The sequence below is a fragment of the Momordica charantia genome (genome assembly GCF_013281855.1).
Source record: "Momordica charantia cultivar OHB3-1 chromosome 8 unlocalized genomic scaffold, Mcharantia_2.0 BLBB01000008.1, whole genome shotgun sequence".
Taxonomy (NCBI): Eukaryota; Viridiplantae; Streptophyta; class Magnoliopsida; order Cucurbitales; family Cucurbitaceae; genus Momordica; species Momordica charantia.
The window spans coordinates 8,262,927-8,280,056 of record NW_028275166.1 but is presented as its reverse complement, the minus strand read 5'-3'; the positions used below and the strand labels follow the sequence as shown (position 1 = coordinate 8,280,056).

Sequence of the window (17,130 nt, the reverse complement as noted above, 5' to 3'; positions counted from 1 at the left end):
GCATACGTCCCTCCCTCGCCGACATATCGTACTCTAGCCAGTGGCAATTTTGTAATTCTTTACGAACTGCAAACCATCGATCTCCTCGGTTTCCATATTTCCGCAGAAGGATCTCCTAGACAATACCCAAGGTTCGAATCCCATCCCGTTTCTTTTCTCTCTCTCCCTGTACGAATCGTCTGGATCGTTACGGCTGCAGTATTCGAATCTCTTAGACAGCTTCTAGTGAGCGAAAAATGGTGAGTCTACGATCTTGCATCATTTCCAATTAACGTTTCAGCGTGCTAGTGAAGCTTAGATCTGACTGAAATCTGCTTCAGTTTGGCATTTCCTGTTGTATTGTTTGCGTGGTTTGTAGTTTCTTCTGCTCAATTTTAATTCCGGAAACTTGCTTTACTTTCTAGTCTGAATTTTGAATCCAATTAGTCCAGTGTGGCAATTGGTTTAGAATTTTGTTCTGTTGTACTATGGTGAAATCATTACTCGAATTTCCTGGGATTTGGTTCTTGATTCGTAACAGTTGAGGAGGGGTTTATCATGGATTAGGTGGCACTAGTTGAAATATATCTCCTCTATCTACTTTTGAGGCTGCGAATGGGGATAGAACGGAAGCGAACTAGTAGCACTTGGGCTTTTTTGTTTGAGATACCTGATCGTCATTCACTGTCTATGATTTTCTTTATTAATTCTTATTCTTATTATTTTTTATTTCTTTTTGGGTTTTTAGACAACTAAATTGATAATTTCTTGTTTGTACACGGGATCTACTATGAAGATTAATTGGTTTTGTTTTATTTTCTTACGTGTCCGCAGCCTCTCAGACTTGCAATCAAGGTACGTTTACCAACTATTCTTAAATTAATCAGATTTCTTATTGGGTATATATGCAATTATGATTGAATACTTTTATTTTCTTTTCTGTTTAGAGGAAACTTGCTCAAAGGTCAGAAAGAGTAAAATCTGTGGACTTGCACCCAACGGAACCATGGTAAGTTCCGTTTGTGTGTGTTGATACACTTTTAGGAGTCTGATATTTTAGCAACTGCTTGGAACAGCTTCTAAAATATGTTACTGAAAGGAATCTGTTTCAGTTGGATAGGGTACAAAAGTTTTGGCAGTTTAATTGAAGATGGTAATTGTTTTGGATTATGGCAATTCTAGGTTTTTGGGTAAATGAAAAGATGATAGTGCTCCCGAGCTGAAATTACCTAAACGAAAATTTAATTTGTTATTGAGAAAGAGGACAATGGAAAGGAAGATGAATTATTGACATTTTTATCATTACTGCAGGATACTGGCAAGTCTGTATTCAGGAACCGTTTGTATCTGGAACTACCAGTCTCAGGTATTATAATCTGTTGATTGGAGGTCATTATTAATTTTGATTTAGTCCCTTGTCCCTATATTTAGACATTTAAAGTTAACTCTTGCCTTTTAATGATCTTTCAGATCATGGTTAAATCTTTTGAGGTCACTGAGTTACCAGGTAATAGATATGCCTTCCCTGTGGTCTGTTTATGTTTGTTTGTTTCCCCCCTTTTTACTTAATGGGAATGAAACGTGAACAGTAATTATCTCTCACTATTTTCTGATCGGGCCATATTTTACTCTTCAATGTTAATGCTATGCTTGCAGTCAGGTCGGCCAAATTTATTGCACGAAGGCAGTGGGTTGTTGCTGGAGCTGATGACATGTTTATTCGTGTATACAACTATAATACAATGGACAAGATAAAAGTTTTTGAGGCACACACAGACTACATTAGATGCGTGGCTGTTCATCCTACCCTTCCTTACGTACTGTCTTCATCTGATGATATGCTTATAAAGCTATGGGATTGGGATAAGGGTTGGGTGTGCACTCAGATTTTTGAGGGGCATTCTCATTATGTGATGCAAGTGACATTTAATCCCAAAGACACTAACACCTTTGCAAGTGCATCCCTCGATCGGACAATAAAGGTACAATAATCACTGTCTGGGAGCATATTGTCCGATTTTCTTTACTTATTCTAACTATTCTCTGGTAATTCACTGGCGTCCACTTTGCAGATTTGGAATCTTGGATCCCCTGATCCCAATTTTACATTAGATGCCCATCAGAAAGGAGTGAATTGTGTTGATTACTTCACTGGAGGTGACAAACCTTACCTCATTACTGGTTCTGACGACCACACTGCTAAGGTCTTTATTGGCTAACCAGTTCCTCAAGGGTAGTTGTATTTAACGGGTAAATGATAGTATGGAATAGCTTATGAATGTAATCTTATTGACACAGGTATGGGACTACCAAACCAAGAGTTGTGTTCAGACACTTGAAGGTCACACTCACAATGTCTCTGCAGTCTGTTTTCATCCGGACCTTCCTATTATAATTACAGGTTCCGAAGATGGAACAGTTCGCATATGGCATTCGACGACTTATAGGTAATTTTTGCCATTGAAACAATGTGATAATAGTATGATATGTGAAGGACTTGCTTGGATCAATGCTTATATGATGCACTCTTCCTAATAGTATTATTGGAGTAAATTTAGAGAACACATTAGTTGTGCATTGTTTAGGAGTTTCTGTTTTACCCTCCAGAAGTTTTTTTCTTTTAGTCTGTTACATTCATCATACACATGAATTCTAGAGTTCGAACCTTTTGTTTTTTTCACCTGAGCCTTCAAATACTTAGCCATGTAAAAGGCTTTAGATCTAGTTTTAATTTGGTTATTTTAAGTGTCATTTGGCAGTCTTCTCCCCGAGCTTCCTTTTTAGCCATAAATTGGAAATTGGATATCCTTTCATCTAACTTTTACTTGATTTTGAAATACCCTTTTTGATTTTTTCATCTGGGACATTGTTCTTGTCAGTAATATCATTAGCCTGCTGCATGTCTGTTTTGATGATCAGTGTTTCAACGTTAATTAAGGCCAATAATATTTGCATGAATCTCATTGGATCTCTCCTTTGGACTTCTTGGGTTGATTAGGAACCATAGAATTTTTCAGGGAGATGAGAGATTGTTTATTCTTTTGCGGGATCATACTGTTCTTTTGGCTCTTTCTTGGTTGGAATTGTCCAAATCTATTTGTAATTATGGGTTTCCTTCTCTTTGCACTAATTGAAAGGTTTTCCTGTAACTTTCTTATCTTGGGTTGAGACTTTTCCTCTTTTGTTTATTTCATGTCTTCAATGGAATAGTTTCTTAAAAGAAAGAGAGAGTATAATGATGTACCCTGGTTTGTTCTGGATTTTTAGTTTTTCGTTCACATATTTTTTAACTTTTTGTAATCTATATTTTGTGGTATCTGCTACATTGCTATTTCCACTAGTTTTAATCTTTTTCTTGTTGATTTGCAGGCTTGAAAATACATTAAATTATGGCCTTGAACGAGTTTGGGCCATCGGATACATGAAGAGCTCACGCCGGTAAGTTTATCAATTTTCAAGTTCCTCATGCACGTTAAAGTTTTAGTTATATTATTACTACTGTCACTATACTTTGATGTAGGATCTTTTAATGTTATACTTATAGTTTTTATCTTTATTTAAGATATTAACTTGAGATCGCTACCATCGCAATGAAAATGGTTAAATTTCATGATGGATCAAGAAGAATTGCACCACGGTTTCTACCAAAATTTTCCTTAATCTTTTCTCTTTCCCATGAATTCAACTGGTTGAAATACTACTTCTTCCTACAGGGTTGTTATTGGCTATGATGAAGGAACCATTATGGTAAAACTTGGTCGGGAGGAACCTATTGCTAGTATGGACAACAGTGGAAAGATTATATGGGCTAAGCATAACGAAATTCAAACAGTGAACATCAAGAGTGTCGGAGCAGACTTTGAGGTCAGGAATGGTTTTTATTTGCAACTTTGTATTGATCATTACTTTTTTTCAGATGTGGTACTAGCTTTTTTTGCTTGTTAGGTTACTGATGGCGACAGATTGCCTTTAGCTGTTAAGGAGATGGGAACTTGTGATCTTTACCCTCAAGTAAGTTACCTTACATCTGCATTTAAATTCTCTGTGTATCTTGTCATGGATTGGCTGTTAATTTATCTTATGAAAAATCTTTGATTGTAGCCTCTAGTTATGTCTGCACTTCTGCACACTTATTCTGGTAATATACTGTCGTTTATAGCTAGAGACATGCATTCCATTAACTGTAGTCTTCTAAGCATCATTTGTGGACTTAACCTGCGTGTTAGCTGAATTTTAGTTCAGAACCTAGTGAGAACTCTTCATAGGTTTTTTTTTCTTCATCTCAGTCTGTGTGAGTTCAGATCCAATTATAGTTCCTCGTAGTTACTTGATAATTGATAGTAATCAAAATCCAAGTATGATATTCAAGTTGTTCAAATTCCAAGTACAATATTTATCTTAAGTTTTGTCTTAAATTGTGGTGGGGATGTTGGGGTGGGGGACCAAACTCATAACCTCTTGGTTAGATTAGAGATATATGTCAATTACCGTTGAGCTATGCTCGCTTTGGCATTCTGGTGAGGGCTTTTGATTGCAGTATTGCATAACTATTTATAAGTTACCATGCTTGAGCATATTTTATATTGGATCCCATTTGTTTTAGGTGTAATTCAGTTAAAATATTGTTTAAAGAAAATAACAACCTTTTTCATTTAGGTTGTGTTGTTTTGTTAGAGTCTTGTTTTTGATTTTTAAAACCCTATGCTTCATATCTTACAGAGCTTGAAGCACAATCCCAACGGGAGGTTTGTTGTTGTCTGTGGAGATGGTGAATATATTATATATACTGCTCTCGCATGGAGAAACAGGTCATTTGGTTCAGCATTGGAGTTTGTTTGGTCAGCGGATGGAGAATATTCTGTGAGAGAAAGTACATCAAAGATCAAAATTTTCAGTAAAAATTTCCAGGTTTATGTTTATTCTTCTTATTATAGTACTTTTGTATTTGTTGCTTTAGTGGTGAAAGAAATTAATGTGATTTCATTTTTGGACCACAGCTTTTCTAATCTTTTTTTGTTGCAAGCATGCACATGCATCCAATTTTTAAGTGATGAAGAGCACAGTTGTGGAGTAGAGATCATAATTAGTGTTTCAAATCCAACTAAGTGCTTTGAAGGATTTGTTTGAACTTTGATGTTTACAATTGCCTCATGTGTGGATATGTACAGTTAGGGTAGAAGCATGTAGTTAGAAATCCATTATAGAGTTTGACTGCAACAACTGTGATGATTATATTCAAGTACACGGATATTAGATTATTCAGTAAAAATAAGTACATCCTTTTGTATTTTCAATTGTTTGAACTTTGGCCATCAATTGTGATTTTTGTTTTTTTTTTTTAGGTTTTTTTAAAATATGATTATTCTATGTTGTTCCATTGTTAGAAAATGGAGTTAATTAGAACTAACTTCTCAGGAGAAGAAGAGTATCCGGCCCACCTTTTCAGCTGAGCACATATATGGAGGAACTCTATTAGCCATGTGCTCAAACGATTTTATTTGTTTCTATGATTGGGCAGAGTGCAGATTAATACGACGAATTGATGTAAATGTGAAGGTGGGTACAAACTTGCACTTGTTAGCTGTTTTTCTATTTCTCTGGTAATGTGGTTCTAATTCCATTTTTGATTATTTGGTTCTTTCCAGAACTTGTATTGGGCTGATAGTGGTGATTTGGTGGCAATAGCAAGTGATACATCATTTTATATCCTGAAGTACAATGTAAGAATCCTTGTTATGTTCTCATGAAGTTGAAAGTCCCGACACAATATGAATCTGAATTGTGCTTTTCACTGCATTATTGTTTTGACATATTTTTGTCTATGCATAGTTTGGTGCTTTGCTGGAGAAGTTGTTTCTCATCTAACGAAAGTATGTATGCAAATATTGCAGCGTGATGCTGTGTCTTCCTATTTAGATAGTGGAAGGCCTGTTGATGAACAAGGGGTTGAAGATGCATTTGAGCTCCTGCATGAAGTGAACGAACGTGTGAGGACTGGCCTTTGGGTTGGGGATTGCTTCATTTACAATAACTCTTCCTGGAGACTGAACTACTGTGTTGGTGGTGAGGTACTGTGAATGATCAACATCCTTGGTTTTTTGACATTTGTTAACATGCAGATATCCCCATCTACTGGCCACAATGAAGCTAACTTGATACATAACCTCATAATTGCAGGTGACCACCATGTTTCATTTGGATCGGCCCATGTATTTGCTCGGGTATCTTGCCAGCCAAAGTCGGGTCTATTTGATAGACAAAGAGTTTAAGTATGGCAACTTTTACTCCTTTCCTTGGAAACATGGAATGTTAGTTGGAAATGAACTGCATTCAGAATTTTGATGCTATTTATTGTGATGCAGTGTTGTTGGATACACATTGCTTCTTAGCTTGATCGAGTACAAGACCCTTGTAATGCGTGGGGACTATGAAAGAGCCAATGAAGTCTTGCCTTCCATTCCCAAGGAGCACCGTAACAGGTAATAGTTGAATAAATCGTTTTAAGTTCAATTATATTTGGTTTCTAGCCTTCTAAAATTTGCCTCAGTTATGTTAAAGCTTGTACCTAATATGCTGGGTTTGTTTGGTTACGTCATGTTTTGTAGATGATTCCTACATCTTCTTATCTGATCTGAGATTCAACTTCTTCTCTTTTTCCCTTCTTCGTCTGTTTTGTTTCTTCAGCTGTTTTTCCTGAAATTTTTACTTCAAAACCTGACATTTTATTAACTTTCACGAGGTTTGAAATTGAGCTCTGCCCAATCTTACAGTATTTAATCATATGGAAACTTATGGGGTGCTTGGGATTTCTGTACCTGATCAAACATTTTGAATCCAAGGGCTCCACCTGAATTTCTTGGGTTTTCTTTCTTCCTCCCATTTGTCTGTTTTGTTTCTTTGAATGGAATTTATGGAAATTTGGTTTTGGTTCTTGTTCGAATGTTTTGATATGTATTTCACTTGAGCATTTTTTATTTAACAAAGAAATGAAGATTTTCATTGATACGAATTTCAGTTGGGCATTATAAGGCAAATCTTTCACATGGTATGAATATTCTATTATCTTGAAGCCGAAGTTTGTTTACTTGTGGCTGTGCGTAAGTGTTATCAACTTTATATTATTGTCTTGCTAGTAAATTTTATAGTGTATGATAGTAGACCCTGTTCCCTTCCAGCGTGGCTCGTTTCTTGGAATCACGAGGTATGATAGAGGAAGCTCTGGAAGTAGCTACTGATCTGGATTATAGATTTGATCTTGCGATACAGCTTGGTAGATTAAGGATTGCAAAGGTATGATTTACTCATTTTAGTTTACTGTGAGATTCCTTAGTGTAAAAATCTATTAAAATTGTCCTCTCTCTCTCTCTCCTTATTTCCCTTAGCAATAGTATAAAGCACTGGGTTATTTCTTCTCATGCCCATTGAAATTTCAATTGTCTACTTGCAGGAAATTGCGGTAGAAGTCCAGAGTGAGTCCAAGTGGAAGCAGCTTGGTGAACTGGCTATGTCCATTGGAAAGGTTTTCCCCCCTCATTTTAAACTGTTGCTGCGTTCGTCTCTTATGTACATTGATAAACATTTTTTCCCTTTATTTCGTCCCTTGTATTGTTGCAGTTAGACATGGCCGAGGAATGCTTGAAGTATGCTGTGGATTTTAGTGGTTTGTTACTGCTGTATTCTTCCCTAGGAGATGCTCAAGGGATATCACAACTTGCAACCCTCGCCAAGGAGCAAGGAAAGAACAACGTTGCATTCCTTTGTTTATTTATGTTAGGTAGATTGGAAGACTGCCTTCAGTTGTTGGTAGAAAGGTAAAAAAGTTAATCTTCTGCCACACCCTTCTGATGTTGGATAATAATTGATCTTATATTATTTATGTATATAAATATTATTTTCCAGTAATCGGATTCCAGAAGCTGCATTGATGGCTCGATCATATCTTCCAAGCAAGGTATCAGAGATAGTCGCAATTTGGAGGAAAGACCTGAATAAGGTAAACTAAATGGTTACCTTTCTGTTGATGATCTAGCTATTTAAATGAACAGGTGAAAGAACATCTTTGAAAATGTCTTGTATTAACATTGGTGTATTTCATAATTCGTATATTAATTTTAAAGTGGACATAGTTAATAAATTTATGCATGGTACATTTTTCAAAATTGTGAAATGTAAAGATAGATATGTACTATCGCATGCAGAAATTTGTTGTCTCATTATGCCCATGTAGTTATGTAGCTAATATGTAGAGAGAGACTGCATTTAATGGTTATATGAGCTTTTCTGGACCATCTGGAACATCTTGATAAAATTTGGCCTTAATTCAGGTTAACCCAAAAGCTGCTGAATCATTGGCTGATCCTGAGGAGTATCCCAACTTGTTTGATGACTGGCAAGTGGCATTATCGGTTGAATCTAGAGCCGCACAGAACAGGTAAAAGTTCTGTTGTTTTCTCCTGCTGATGGTTCTATTTACACATGTTTTGGTGCATGCGTCGAATGAAGTGCACTAAAGCATGTGCATAATTGCAAATTTATAATTTACTGTATATCTATGTGGGCTTCCACTCTTGTTATAACCTATTCTTCTTTAAAATTCTGCTGTGCTCATGGTCTTCTCTCCATTAACTGGGAATGGAAGTTTACATTACAAGGCTGTTCTGTTTCCGGTACCCCTATGTATGGTAGCTGCTACCCAATGTCTACTAAGAATTTATTTTGGAATGTGTTACAGGGGAGTTTTTACCCCTGCAGAGGAGTATGCCAATCATGCTGATAAGCCATACACGACACTTGTGGAGGCATTTAGGAGTATGCAAATAGAAGGGCATCTTGAAAATGGAGACGTGGATTACGAGGTATGGGACTTGCTTGAGTGGAAGTTAAATAGCATCATAGTTGGAAATGCTGTTTTTGGTCCTGTTATTTATGGGTGTGAATGTCAGCCACGAACTAGTTGGTACTAAGAAGAGCATAATTCGAAGGAAGTGTTTGCCTATTCCAAGTGGTAGGAGACTTTCATCTGTACCCAATGAATATGATGCCAATATTTATAGAAGATAGCATAATCCGAAATTTGGAGCTCCATGATTAATTTAATCTTCAGTCACGTCTCATCCATAGTTCACTGTTATGAAATCTGGTATCTTTTATTATATTGTTGTGATCACTTTCTCACTTTCTTTTTTCTTCACCCTTTCAACTGTTCTATGACAGGGTACTGAACAGAATGGAGATGGACAAGACAAGGATATTGCAGAACATTATGGAGACGAGAGCCAAGAGGAGGGTGTTGTGGTTGATGGTGATTCTACCGATGGTGCAGTTCTCGTTAATGGTAGTGAGGCTGATGAAGTATGAGTACAAATGCCCCATCAACCTAGAAGCAATTGGTCGGGCGAGTGCGAAATCCAATTTTGTCTCTGGTGATTAGTTGATTCCAAAATGCAATTTAGAACTTCATTTCCGTGACCTATATATTTTTACCATCTGTGAATCTGGTCGACTACTGTTCCTGTTTCTAATACATATAAGTGCAACATTTACCACTAAATTAACTATGCTTGTAAGCTTTATATGTCTGATCATGAAGGGATATGAGGGAGAGAGCTAATATGCTCCTCCAGTCCTCTTCATTCCTGTGATATATTTCGTCAAATCTTGAAACTTCTCATTATGTGCAGATGATTTTTTCCCCTAGATGATCGAGCAAATGAAGAATATTTGTATTCGAGTCGGTTTGTAACTTTGGTTGGTCATCATTTTCATTGCAGTGACTACGGCACATAACTAGGTCGTGTAAGATGATTGGTTCCTGGCTGCTGATTGGAAACACCCAACCTGAGATGAGGGAAGGAGTAGAAGTATTTGGCATGAGGAGGGGAGCTTTGGCGCCATGATAAACGGCAAATGGAGGGCACAGAGATTCCTTTCACCGTGTCGGGAAACGGCATCCCAAAAGCCCTTGACATTCTTTGCAAACAACTTCAACTTCATATATTATTGTGATTTAGATGTGCCCTTAAATCATGTTGTTTAATTACGTTAGTTTACTAGATTCATTGTCATCATCTGGCCTTTTTCTCTAGGGATTGTCTTGTGCATCATCGGCACTGAAGTGAAGAAGTTTCTTTCTTTCCTCTGTGAAGTTTTGTAAACATTTTGCTCCGGACATTGTTGAAATGAGAAGTTTTGTGAATTTTTTGCTATTTTTAGCTCGTGATTGTTTGTTGTTTTAGCTTTTCTTATCACTCAAAATTGAAGAAGAGATTCCCACTCAATCCTTTGGCATAGATCTTTATTTTCTTCACCAGGTTGATAATATTGATGTTTGTACTATATTAGCATTGAACATATGTAATTACTATCACTTTCTTGTTATGGACTCAACATTATTTTAACTGATAATAATATAACTACAATAAATGAGAGCAATGGTAGTACCAAAACTTTACTTAATATTTAATGTATTGGTTGGTAAGAAAGAATCTTACGGGACTTGAGATATAAATTATTTATTTAAAGTGGCTTTATGGATTATTTATTCCAAAGGGGTTTTAAAACTTATTTTAATTTAAACTTTAAAAATAAGTTTTAAAAACCCATTTGATTTATGTGCTTTCATTAGAATAATAATTTAGTTTCTGAAATTTGATGATTTAGTCTCTGTATTTTTATTTTAGTAACAATTTAGTCATTAAATTTTATATGTAATAATTTAATCTCCATATTTTAAATTTTAAAATTTGAATCAATTTAGTTCCTACCGTGAAAACTCTCATCAAAACTAAACGTCAATTTCTATCATATTTTACAATAAGGATTAAATAGTTAAAAACTTTGAACTTCAAGAACTCAATTATTATCGGTTAAATTTTAAGAATTAAATTATTACTAATTTGAAAATATAGGTATTAAATCGTTACTTTTTTTAAAGTTTAGTCGGAAGAGTGTTTTTTAAACGATAATCATAAAGAAGACCTACAAATCGGACGGGTGGAAATCGAGGGTCTACGATGTGGAGAATAGGATCGGCTCACCAAATCACATTTTTTCTACACCAGTAGTTTCACGCGCCAATTGCTGCACGTGCGATCATTTCCGTTGAATTTTCACTCCCCGCTTCATTCACTCACAGAGCTCTCTCTTTCTCCCGAATTCTCCGCTGCTACTGTATGCAAAGCTTCCTCCACCGCGCGCTCTCTCTCTAAAGCTCTACTTCTCTCTCATCCAATTTCTTCAAAGAACCAGATCAGAGCGATTCGACGGAGTTCGTCTACTGTGCTTGAGCTTGGAATCGCGCATTCAAGAAACTCGAAGCTCGGATCTCGATTGAACTTCCTCTCTGAAGAAGATCCATGTAGCAATTCTTCTTCACACTCTATAATCTCTAAGCTCATTGTTTTTGAACTATAATCTTTCAGAAACGAGGAAACGCTTTCTGTTTCCGTAATCTTGCTTCTTTTGTTGGTTGATTTTTGACGCTTGATATGAAAGTTTGCGCTTGATCCTCAGGAGAGGGGATAACTATGCCGCATTTCACATTCTTGGATGAGATTATGTATGAATGGATAAATAAAGATTTTGGGATATTTGTAAGAGTGTGATTGTTGTTGATCGGGGGAATTTAGCTAATGTATTTTATGATATTTGCAGAAATACGGGCTTTTACTCGGTGACGTATATTGACTAGGAAATGTTTGCCGTACTGTTTATTGCATGGTTCTTGGTTACCTTACCTCGGGAAAAAATGACTTCAGAGACTAGGAAATGTTTGACTTCCTCTTTACTGAATGGTCCTTGGTTATTTTAGGCAAAGAAAAGAAGCCAGAGTTTTGAATTTTAGTCACTGGCTCACTGGTTACTTGGGAAAACGAATAATCGAGTTTGAAATGTCATTTGTTTTTATTTTATTGAGCTTGGTACTTGTGTAAATCATTTCTTGCTCTTGAACTTTTTTGACTAGGCAAGAGAAGTGGAACTCGAGAATTTAGCCGTTTGCTATCTACTCTCACTTAGTTGAGAACTTGAGAATGCATATTTCTTTTTATTTCCAAATAGCAGTCAACTTCAGCGATAAAAATTTCATTTATTTGTAAATTAGATTAAAGTGAGATTAGTGATCTTCTTGTTTTTGTGTAGAAGCCATATCAAACTGCCGCGAAGGATCTTGCTTATAATATTTGACTGTTCGTGAGTGGTCCAAGGTCCAAACACTGCTCGTTTAAGTTGTCAGTGCCATTCAAACCTTAAGGACAGTGGTCCTTGGTAATGTAGAAAGTTGAAGGAACAGATGGAAGGGAACAACAGAGGAGATTTTCTAGGAAATGTAGTAAAACAGTCTTCTTTAAGGTCAAGTGGCAGTTTTAAGTCAGCATTGTCTGGAAAATCAACGCCTAGAGGTTCCCCTTCATTTAGGAGATTACATTCAAGTCGAACACCAAGAAGAGAAGCTAGAAGTTCTGGATATGGTTTGCATTGGATTCGAAGTAATAAAGTCTTGTTTTGGCTATTGTTGATTACTCTGTGGGCTTATCTTGGGTTTTATGTTCAGTCAAGGTGGGCTCACGGTGAAAATAAGGAAGACTTTTTGGGATTTGGCAGTCAACAAAGTAATCAGAAGTTAGACTCTGAACAGAATCAGTCTCAAAATCTGGTTGCTACAAACCATTTAGTTGTTGAAAATAGACCCGGAGAGAATAATGGGAGTGATGGAGGCATGGTCAATGTGGTTTTAGCTAGAAAGGGGAATGGTGTTTCTGCTTCTAAAAAAACAAAATCAAGGAAGAGAAATAAGAAATCAAAGCGTGGTAAAGTGCGTGGTAGGGGGAAAATGACTGCAGAAGTCACAAGTCATGACATAGAGGAGCAGGAGCCAGAAATTCCTTTGAAAAATTCTTCTTATGGATTGCTCGTTGGCCCATTTGGTTCAACAGAGGATAGAATTTTGGAGTGGAGTCCTGAGAAGCGTTCTGGCACTTGTGATAGGAAAGGGGATTTTGCACGTCTTGTCTGGTCTAGAAGATTTGTGTTGATATTTCATGAGCTGTCAATGACTGGAGCTCCTATTTCAATGATGGAGTTGGCAACGGAGCTCTTGAGTTGTGGGGCCTCAGTTTCTGCTGTAGCTCTTAGCAAGAAGGGTGGATTAATGTCAGAGCTTTCAAGACGAAGGATCAAAGTGCTTGATGACAAAGCTGACCTCAGCTTTAAAACAGCCATGAAGTCGGATCTTGTGATTGCTGGATCTGCAGTGTGTGCATCATGGATTGGTAAGAGCCTTTTAACAATTTTCGGTGCATTGTTTATGAAATATGGTTGGTGTTGGCCCCGTTTACTAGTCTGGAATGAGAATGAGAATGAGAATATGAAAATCTCTCTTTTATTTGCTTTCGTAATGCCTTATCAAAATATGGAAATTATTGTTCAGAGGTGGATTTGACCTAAAATAAAAGATGGTTCTTAATTTTGGGAGAAGCGATGAAGGAATAGGGATTTCCATTGCCCCTTTCCCCTCATTATCTTCCTTTTTTAACATTTTCTTTTCATATTTACTTTTGTGGTGGGTCTAGTACCAAATTTAAATAAAATTTATTTTATTAATGTCTATAAACAAAATGATGATGACATACTCTAATCCTGATTCCTATACTAAGATTATTTTAGTAACATCAAATTAAAGATATTATTCTCATTCCCATATATATCCATTTTGATTGCGTTGCAAACCTAATTCTGATTAGTGGCACAGTACCTTACAAGAAATTTATTGCTGTAACGCCTGGAAGGAATTGTGACTGATATTCTTTTTTCCAAAAACAATTAGCACCACATTTTTATCAGAAGAATGAAAGAGTAAGAATTTATCTTTGCCATGAGTTTTTGCATGATTCATTTTCTTGCTTCTTTCAAGTCTTTGACTCATGATTCATGAAAGGCTTGTCAAACTTGAAGATTATCATAGAGATTAAAGTTACTCTAAATCTGGCTCTCTTTTTGAACGTATGCTGATGACTTTTGTTTCTATCTTTCAAGATAAGCATGTATAAGATGCTCACATTTTTTTTTCTTCAGATAGCTATATTGAGCATTTTCCAGCTGGTGCAAGTCAAGTTGCTTGGTGGATCATGGAAAATCGTAGAGAGTACTTTAATCGGTCTAAAGTTGTCCTTGACAGAGTCAAAATGCTAATTTTCATATCAGAGTTACAATCAAAGCAGTGGTTGAATTGGTGTCAAGATGAAAATATAAAACTGAGATCTCAACCTGCAATTGTACCACTCTCTGTTAATGATGAACTAGCTTTTACCGCTGGCATTCCATGTTCTCTCAATACTGAGTCTTCCAGCTCTGAGAAGATGGCTGAAAGGAAACAGTTATTACGTAGTACAGTTCGAAAGGAGATGGGAGTTGCCGATAGCGATGTAGTAGTAATGACCCTAAGCAGCATAAATCCTGGAAAGGGCCATTTCTTGCTTCTTGAATCAACTAACTTGTTGATCGACCCTGGATCAAAGCAAGATAATTCTAAGATTATGAATCCAGATGATACAAGTCCAGTGCGATCCAACTTGGTCAGAAGGCGTTACATGAGAGCTTTGCTTCAAAAGTTGAGTGATAATGGATTATCCTTGAAAGAACTGCCTATATTTAACGAGACATTTAATAGGTTGAATGTGTCGAGAAAAAATAGCATTCAAAACCTTTATCCACATAGCCCTGTGAATGAAATGGCCAGTGCAACGGGAAGGAGACTGCTGGTTGATAGTGTAGGAAGGCAGGAAATGCCTTTCAAACTTGTAATCGGGTCTGTTGGATCCAAAAGCAACAAGGTGATTTATGTCAAAAGACTTCTAAGGTTTTTGGCACAACATTCAAACTTGTCAAAGTCAGTGCTGTGGACTCCAGCAACTACTCGTGTTGCCTCACTTTACTCTGCTGCAGACATTTACGTTATAAATTCCCAGGTTAGATTTATCTTTGAAGACTTAATCATGTGAAAGCTGTAGAACTTGCATTATCCATATAGTTCAGTAAAATTAAACTGTGATGACCTAGAAGGTTTGGAAATTATCACTCTATGAAAGATAGTGCATGTAAATAACTTTTTAGTCTAATTATATGGCAATTCAAACAACAATCCTTTGCGGGTCAAATATACTAGTCAGAATTTTCTCACTCTATTGGCAAATTAAAACGAATCTTTCCTTGACGTAGAAGTCTCTGGAATATGCAAATTCAAGCACATTGCTAGTATGCTCTCTTGTATACTGATCTTGAAATTGTTACAGGGACTAGGTGAAACATTTGGAAGAGTAACTATTGAAGCAATGGCATTTGGTCTACCGGTATGAAATTCAACCTTACTTGCCTCTTCTATTTATGCCGGTCTTCATAGAGAGTAATTTTTTTCTCTGCTGTGTCTTCTATTGCATTCCAATTGTGGATGTGTTTAATCATGTCTTGGCCGAAACCAGAATAAAATTAGAAAAAATAATGATGATGGAGGTCACTGACCAGTAAATTCATGTTCAGCGTTTTAGTAATGCACTCTCTAAGGATGCTGTCCACCACCTATTCATGAAACCGCCCCTTCATTAAGATTTAGTGGAACTTTTTGACTTAGAAGGTTTGGGATAATGTTGAATTTGTTGCCATGTCTTAGAGGTCTTGTTCCAGAGAACTTGTTACTGTTCTTTGATTACCTATCATTGGAGATTATAAGACAAAATTCCTAATCTAATGACATGATCACTCAATGGGGGCAGGTACTCGGAACCGATGCTGGAGGAACAAAGGAGATTGTTGAGCACAATGTGACAGGTCTTCTTCATCCTTTGGGGCATCCAGGCACTCAAGTCCTTGCCCAGAACTTGCAGTTTCTGCTAAAAAACCCACAGGTAAGGGAGCAAATGGGCGCTGAAGGAAGAAAGAAGGTAAAGAAAATGTACTTAAAGCGGCACATGTACAAAAAATTCGTAGAGGTCATTGTCAAGTGTATGAGAACAAAGTAACTTCCATCTAGGATTTGAGATCTTATTCTTTCATTGCTTGTAAAATTGAAGAATTCGAGCTACTCATTGGCCATTGTTGAATTTACTCTGAAGAATATATAGCATAATCATCTCTTTGATTGGTCCAAAGATTGTTGTTTCTATTTGGATTTGCATAGCAAGCTGGGAGCTTGTTTACAGCTTCAGTCGTTTTTTTTAACTGATTTTCTACCGAGTTTCTCACTGATGTGTCTTACTGTCATTTACTTATCTGACACTGCTCAGGTAGAGAGCTTCTAGAAGGGAAGTATGGAAGAAAATGGGGGAAGCTAGTGAGTGAGTTGAAATTGGAAAGGCTGACCGAAGTAAATCGGTTCGGTTCGTTTTTTCATTCTGTTCGGTTTCCTTACACTCCTAGTAAATGTAGCCACCAACCCAAATTTCCCTCCTATTATTTACCATCTATTTCTTCTTTCTGATCTGTTGATAGCAAATAATTAGGCCCATGTGGAGAGTGGCATAACACCCCTGTTGATGGGCTTGTTCATGGAGGGAAATTGTGTGTGGACTCGATCACTTTTAGGTATGGCGAAGGAGTTTCTGTTTCTCTCATATAATTTTTCAGAAAGCCAACTTCTTGTACAAAGCTCTGCAAAATCATGCTTTATTGTCTTGTCGACACTTCAAAATATGGGAGTCCATGTTTTGTTCACGTGATGGTATGTCCCCTAATGTCATATGTGTCAACATATATATGATTTGACACATCCCACATGTGACTGACTGAACTCAAATATTTATTGAAATGAAATGATGGGCAAAAGAGATCAAAAGAGAGAGAATACTCATCAAATCTTAAGAGACTGTTTTCAATAATTAAGATATTAAAAGATAGGTTTGATCAGTTTTGATTGATCAAAATTTTCTTCAAAGATTGGTTTGTTTGGTGTTGCTTGATTGTCATTTGACAGAAGATGAATGTTTATGTTCCGTTCGTAAGTGAGACTCTTGTAATCTCTGAATAAGAAGTTGAGCTATTCTAAATTTGGTTGATGAAATTCGTATTTTTATAAATCGTGAATTTGTAAACCAAATACAGATGATGTGTGCGACCTAGATTTGTATAATCTATTTATTTATACAATTCAAACATAAATTTTGC

General features: G+C 36.5%; 2 protein-coding genes across 7 annotated transcripts; both read left to right on the top strand.

Moving 5' to 3' along the window:
- Positions 1-86: 86 nt before the first annotated feature.
- Positions 87-10,184, top strand: LOC111021065 (coatomer subunit beta'-2). Of its 3 annotated transcripts, none has more exons than XM_088127224.1 (25): positions 87-239; positions 814-834; positions 927-988; positions 1,291-1,345; positions 1,450-1,486; positions 1,636-1,961; positions 2,052-2,183; positions 2,278-2,426; positions 3,349-3,417; positions 3,693-3,843; positions 3,925-3,990; positions 4,699-4,887; positions 5,395-5,535; positions 5,625-5,699; positions 5,871-6,047; positions 6,157-6,248; positions 6,342-6,458; positions 7,155-7,269; positions 7,427-7,498; positions 7,594-7,790; positions 7,879-7,972; positions 8,304-8,410; positions 8,711-8,834; positions 9,193-9,377; positions 9,750-10,184. In XM_088127224.1, exons 1-24 carry the CDS (start codon positions 237-239, stop codon positions 9,334-9,336), a joined length of 2,715 nt encoding a protein of 904 aa, XP_087983350.1. In that variant the 5' UTR covers positions 87-236; the 3' UTR covers positions 9,337-9,377; positions 9,750-10,184. The 3 variants fall into 3 exon arrangements, 1 of the variants encoding a protein (XP_087983350.1); XR_015792698.1 differs by having other exon boundaries at positions 88-239; positions 9,193-9,401; XR_015792699.1 differs by lacking the exon at positions 927-988 and having other exon boundaries at positions 115-239; positions 9,193-9,401.
- A 906-nt stretch (positions 10,185-11,090) lies between these two features.
- On the top strand, positions 11,091-16,827 carry LOC111021066 (UDP-Glycosyltransferase superfamily protein). 4 transcript variants are annotated; one of them, XR_015792700.1, is made up of 7 exons: positions 11,091-11,335; positions 12,118-13,247; positions 14,050-14,942; positions 15,267-15,323; positions 15,744-15,911; positions 16,254-16,391; positions 16,470-16,827. XR_015792700.1 is itself a non-coding variant. In XM_022297908.2 (6 exons), the coding sequence occupies exons 2-6, from the start codon at positions 12,269-12,271 to the stop codon at positions 16,266-16,268; spliced, it is 2,112 nt and encodes a 703-aa protein (XP_022153600.2). In that variant the 5' UTR covers positions 11,091-11,335; positions 12,118-12,268; the 3' UTR covers positions 16,269-16,827. The 4 variants fall into 4 exon arrangements, 3 of the variants coding, with proteins under 3 accessions (XP_022153600.2, XP_022153598.1, XP_022153597.1); XM_022297908.2 differs by having other exon boundaries at positions 16,254-16,827; XM_022297906.2 differs by lacking the exons at positions 16,254-16,391; positions 16,470-16,827 and having other exon boundaries at positions 11,092-11,335; positions 12,121-13,247; positions 15,744-16,118.
- Positions 16,828-17,130: the final 303 nt, after the last annotated feature.